This window comes from Neophocaena asiaeorientalis, unplaced genomic scaffold (genome assembly GCF_003031525.2).
Source record: "Neophocaena asiaeorientalis asiaeorientalis breed wild unplaced genomic scaffold, Neophocaena_asiaeorientalis_V1.1 scaffold78, whole genome shotgun sequence".
Classification (NCBI taxonomy): domain Eukaryota; kingdom Metazoa; phylum Chordata; class Mammalia; order Artiodactyla; family Phocoenidae; genus Neophocaena; species Neophocaena asiaeorientalis.
In genome coordinates this window covers 16,627,084-16,633,158 of record NW_020175018.1, presented here as the reverse complement: position 1 = coordinate 16,633,158, position 6,075 = coordinate 16,627,084, and the positions used below count along the sequence as shown (strand labels likewise).

The 6,075-nt window shown below is 45.5% G+C and overlaps 1 protein-coding gene across 3 annotated transcripts in view; it reads left to right on the top strand.

The window, feature by feature from the left end:
• The window catches only part of AK8 (adenylate kinase 8), a 128,131-nt gene that overhangs the window by 74,540 nt on the left and 47,516 nt on the right, over positions 1–6,075 (top strand). For all 3 annotated transcript variants that reach the window (XM_024762632.1, XM_024762633.1, XM_024762634.1), the window contains one exon: positions 818–959. In XM_024762632.1, coding sequence (XP_024618400.1) covers positions 818–959 — 142 coding nt within the window. The remainder of the gene's footprint in view (positions 1–817; positions 960–6,075) is intronic.

Here is a 6,075-nt window from a genome sequence, read left to right as displayed (position 1 = left end):
GGGGGGGGGGGGGGCACATTCATAGCAAACAATGGTAATATTTACCAAGTATCTCTGGGAAAATGAATGCAAAGTGCAGGAAATGCAGTGCAAATTGCTAGAACGCAGTACATTAGCAACATAGGCGTTTTAATGAATCTGAGAAGAGAGGTATAAATTTCAGGAAAATGTCAATTGCAGTAATGTAAACAAGAGGCTTCTCAACATCTCCTTGAGACTTGATTTCAGTCTCTGGTTATAACTAAAGCTGTGATTCTTGAGAGAGATTTGATTCTGAACATCAAGGAGGTGAGAACTGGGGCAAGGGGAGAAGAAGGGGGTCGCTTGTGTATCCCGAATTAGCAGAGCGCCTCGGGGGCACCATTGCCATCCCACTGGAGGAAAACCAGACCTTCCACTGGGGATTGGTATGCTTCTGTGAAAAGTCTTTTTGCTGCAAAAACTGGATCCCTGCGGTTGCAGGGGGATCGGGGAGGGATGCCCACATATCACTGGAGGGCTGGGAGCTACCCTGGCGGCGGATGGGCATATATCCTGTCAAAGTCAGGGAAAACTCAAGCTCAAGGGCAAGGTCACCCAGTGCTTTTTTCCCTTCTTGGGTGGCCATGTTCCTCCCATTGCTAGGACCTCGGAGGGTCATGGGAAACGGGCACCCACAGCCCTGTCCACCTAAAACGGCCTCTTCACCTGTTCAAATCAGGGTCAAATAAAGTTAGGAAGGCCGTGGGCCATGGCCGCGGAGGCTCCCTCACCTTCCTGTTGGGTCAGAGAGGTGGCCAGGGCGGCAGAGTGACCAGCTGTCTTCCTTTCTCTGCAGTCCCCAGCTACATCATCATGAAGGTGCTGGGACAGCGCCTGGACCAGCAGGACTGCGTTGAGAGAGGGTGGGTGCTGCACGGCTTCCCGCGAGACAGGGACCAGGCGTGCTTGATGGATAGCATGGGCTACAAGCCCAACAGGTGAGCAGTCCGCTTCCGGCGGGGCCTCGGCCCTGGCCACGCCGCCTCCCAGGAAGGTCCCCACCACTAGGCACTGTCTGTCCAGATCCGGCTGACTGCTGGCAGCTTGCCGGAGCCTTACCGCGTTCTGGAAGGGGAGTGTCTCTTAGTCATTCCCATTCCCACCCACTCGTCCCTTTTACACTGGGAGCTGGGAGTCACGCTTGGGTTCAGATCCTGGCTCTGCCGCTCGCCTTGCTGGACCTGAGCGTCTCACCTGTGAATGATACACGCATCAACCAGTCTGGCCTTCCTCATGGGATTGTGGTGCCGAGCAATCCATGTTTCCTTCTACTGTTTTCACAACTTCCTTTTTTACATTTGGTTCTTTGATGCGTCTGATATTTATTTTGATGTGGGTATGCAGTACAAATCTCTTTTTTTTTCCCCCTCAAGTGTTGAATATTGTTGAATACTCTGTCCTTCTCCCACTCACTTGAACTTGAGGGCACCCGGCCACAGTAGATATTGTGGAAATAAACAAAGACCTCCTAAATGAAAAAAGCAAAGGCTGTTTAGCCACAGCTTGCTGTATATAGCAAAGGGAGTTGGCCGGATCTCAAAGGCAGGCAGAGGGGAGGGAGAGCCTTCTGCTGGGAAAGGTGAGGCTTCAGGGCTTCCCTGAGCGAGGCTGTGGGCCTGGGGAAGCTGGGGGCGGCCAGCTGGAAGCAGGGTGTCCTATGTGCTTGGTTAGGGGAACATATTCAGCTTTCTCTAATTTGGTTCTAAATTGGAAATGGTGGCAAAATTAGGGAAACTGTTAGTTACTGATCAAGTCCTGGCTGTTGGGGGCTGATTGCTGCAGAGATGGTGACTGGGTCCTGGGCTGGTGGCTGCAGGGGATAGGTATTTATATATGGTCTGAACACCGTCTGCTCGTAAATACAGTCTCTCAGTACACTTGGTTGTACTTCTAAACTTTCTATTGTTTCCCACAAGTCTATTTCTGCAGTCGTACCACACTGTTTAACTACTGTAGTTTTATCATGTATTTCAAGTCAGTGCAGGACAAAGCCCTTTCATTACTCTTCTTTATTGTCTATTTTATACGTTTGTTATTCCAAATGAGTACTATGATAATTTGATCCTGAACCGCCATTGACTTTTAAAAACTATTTTATTTATTTATTTTAGCTGCACCGGGTCTTAGTTGCGGCACGTGGGATCTTCGTTTCAGCATGTAAACTCGTAGTTGCGGCATGCACGCGGGATCTAGCTCCCCGAGCAGGGATCGAACCCGGGCCCCCTGCATGGGGAGCGAGAAGTCTTACCCACTGGACCACCAGGGAAGTCCCTGCCATTGACATTTTAACTAGAATTGCATTAGGTTTATCACTTGGTCTGTTGCAGTCTATGGCCCTGTCCTCTCTTTGGCCCTTCGTGGAACGACCGACACTTTACGGGGCCCACGCTTTTCATCTTAAGTGCATCTCTAGGTATTATATTACCTGTTGTTCTTCTTGTTGGTGTCGTGATAAGAGGGTATTTTCACCCATTTTATTTTCTAACTGGATTTCTCAGGAGTATAAGAAAGATATTGATTTTTCTTATTTGCTTTTTACTCCAGCTTCCTTACTAGAACTTTCTTACTGCTTCTGATAGTTTTTCAGTTGGTTCCCTTAGGCTTTTCAGGGTGGTGATCATGTCACATCTACAAATATTTATCCTTTTGCCTCTTCCTTTCCAATATTTATATTTATCATTTTACTCTTTGGTCTAATTACATTGGGCAGTACTTCCGGAACTGAGGCATGATGGACAGGTGTTGTTTTTTTTTTCCCTGACCTGAAGGACTGTCCTGCATTCTACCACTAAACACTAACTGTTCCTTGGAGCTGGCCCTTTGCGGGAGAGGTAGCTTATTAATGATTTGATTTTGTGTTTCCTGTAGTTTTTGCTTTATATGTTTTGGTGCCAGGTTATTTAGTTCATAAAGGTTTTTGTCAGCTGTGTGTTAACTGTGCAGTGCCATCTTGATGAAAGCAACTGTCTGTGACAGGACCGTTACTTGTCTCCTCCAACATGAATTTTCCCTTGCCTCCTCAGTAACAAAACATCAGTTTTCAGTAGAGCGCGTTGGTGGCTGAAATGAAAGACCCCATTTTCCAGCCTCCTTAACAGCTCTGTAGAACCAAAGACTAAGTTCTGGCCAATCAGATATAAGCACAAAGTTGTGAGTGTAAAATTTCCAGAAAACCTGCTCTCGGAGAGCTAACTCAGCTGGAAGGAGGTCTTTTACGTCCTTTTTGTCTGTTTTGCCTTTCTCTTCTCGTTTTGTTTTTCCTGATGTTAATAATCACCTTGTTTCTTCACTTGCCTAGTTTTCTTTGTATCTATTTGCTACTTATTCCTACAGCTTATAATAGCCCTTAAGAACAATAGTCCACAAAGTCCATCATATTACGTAAACTGTGAGTTCCAGGTTTTTCTTATTTACTCCTGTTCCTTTCTTATTTGGACTGCTTTTTCTGTAGGCTTACTGCAGGGCTGTTCCAGGACTTTTCTGCGCTGTGATTAGAGGGCTTCCCTTGGCCTGTCTTATGAGTTGGAGTCTCTGTTTCCTGAATCACACATCTTCCTCTTTCTCACATGCTCTCTTGTTTTAGTGTAGCATACCTTCCAGTTGCTTCTCAAGTTAAAAAGATGGTTTGACGACAGTAGGCTCTTACACCCTCATCACGTGTGCTCCAGACTGAAGAAGTTCACACTGAAATTTCATTTATTTCTTTTGTCTGGGTCTCATTTACTCCATTGGGCCAAAAATTAATGTGAAAACCCATGTCCTTCAGTTCTGGGAAATTCTCTTGAATTATTTTGTTGATTTTTCTCTATTTTTTTTTCTGTTTTCCCTGGAACCCGCTATTTGGGTGTTAGATCTCCTGGACTGGCCTTGTAAATTTAAAAAAAAACAACAACTTTTCTCTCTTTATTCTGTATCTTTTGTTGGTTTTGTGTTTGTATATGTGTGTGGTTTGCCTTTGTTTTGTTTTGCTCTACTTTCTAGGAGGTTTCCTCAACTTTCTCTTTCAGCCCTTTTACTGAATTTCTAACTTCTGCTGCAGTTTTTACTTTTATAACATTCAAGAGGTCTTTTTTTGTCATCTGAATATTACTTTTATAGCTTCTTGATCTTATTTCATGGATTTTTGAGGTTTTTTTCCCCTCCTGCATAGTCTGTTCCTACTGAGTTTTTGTTTGTCTTGGTCTCATTGTTTCTCAGTAGAAAGATATTGTGTTACCCTTGGTTGTTTGCTCACACGTAAGAACAGGAAACTAAAAAGCTATTTGGGAGCTCTGAGGGCATAGATGGAGCTCATAGAATTTGACTTCAGTGTAGGATGAACTATTGGGGCCTTTTGTGCAGGATCCTCCCGCCAACTCAACATCTTTAAGTCTTTTCCTCTGGAAATGTCAGATTCCTCGGAGAGGACCCACCCAATCTCCTGCTGGAGGGTAAAGGTCTGGGGTCCGAGGGAGAAGCAGGACAGTGGAGACTGGGAGAAGGTGGGCAGAGGTCTCACACACTGCATGCCATATGCATATTTTTTTTAAACCTAATTCCCCTAATTTTGGTACAGACTCAGACTGTCAACTGTGCTTAGCATCCTTCAAGTCCAAGGAGCCTGTATTATATCCTCTCTAGAGAATAAACCTCCCATTTCTACCGAAGTGGAGGAGGATTGATTCACTCAGCTGGGTGGAGTGAGGAGGGCATCTGGGGCTTAGTCTCTCCTTAAGCAAGTTTAACCAATCGTCCTTATTTTAGCCAGCCAGTTTCCGAGTGGACTGTTACGGGTGCTGCTTGCTGCTCAAAAGCCAATAAAGAGGCAATTTCGGTGGAAAGGAAAGTTTGCTTTATTTCCAATGCTGGCAACCCAAGGGGGGAGGTGGGGGGACTCCTGTCCAAAGGCTGACTTCCCCCTACTGACAGTCAGGGGACGAGAGCTTTTGTAGACGGAGGGAGGGCGCTACATGTAGAAACAGCACAGTCAGCTCTGACACTCACCTTGAAACTGGTCCTGCGATGCTCTGACCAGCGTCATCTTGACTGCTTTAGGTACAGTCATTCTTCAGTTCCAGGGTCAGTTTGTTCCCATTTCCTCGAGGCCAGTTCTCCGAATTGCGGCAGCTTATGTCATGGCTACAGCCTGGTCATCATGTAGTTAGCTTCTTCCACCTGGTGGGGTTTCAGTATCTAGGAGACAGCTCACAGGATACGGCTCAGAATATTATCCGTAGCCCCTGAGGAGGAGCTAAAGGTCCTTAACTCTGCGTAACGACTAAACTATGATTATTTGTTTGACTGTTTTCTTTGCCTCTGCGTTTTCTCTGATTAAACATATTCATTGGCTAAAGTTTTTCCACAGACAAAAGGCAGGCGGAGGACATGGGAGGGAAGGACCACAGGGCCCTGCTCCGTTTCAGTACCTCTGCCTGAGTCTTTTGAGGATTTGCCGGTGAGGACTCTGGGTTTGTTCTCAGCTTTTCCTGCTGCTGACTCGGGATTTGGCTTGCTGACGTCTCTGTTGCTTGTTGTCACAGGTCCAGCTGCCTTCCAGCCTCAAAAACACTTGTTTAGTTGCCTTCCCTTCCGCTGTTCTCCCTGTCGTTGCTGTAGGTTTTCAGAATCCCTTTCCCGTCAATCTTCTGTCGGGTTTGGGGAGGAAACAGAATGTGATGCGTGTTTCAATGCGCCATTTCTACCCGGAACTCAACCCTTGATTGCTTTGTTGCATTTGCATGTCTCTTACCTTCAGTTACTTTGCTTCCTTTATTTTGAGCTGTCACGTAAGGCAGGATGAAATTGGGTTTAACATTTTTTTATTCACCTGCTTGTCTTTTCCTTTGAACAGTTGAATTTATCCCACTTATTTTTTACTTTCATCACTTTATTTTATGCTTCATCATGGTTTCCTTTGTTTCCCATCTTTTTTTAATGGTCTGTGTTTTCCTTTTTTTTTTTATTTTATAAATTTATTTATTTATTTTTGTTTTTGGCTGCGTTGGGTCTTCGTTGCTGAGCGCAGGCTTTCTCTAGTTGTGGCGAGCGGGGGCTACTCTTCATTGTGGTGCGCGC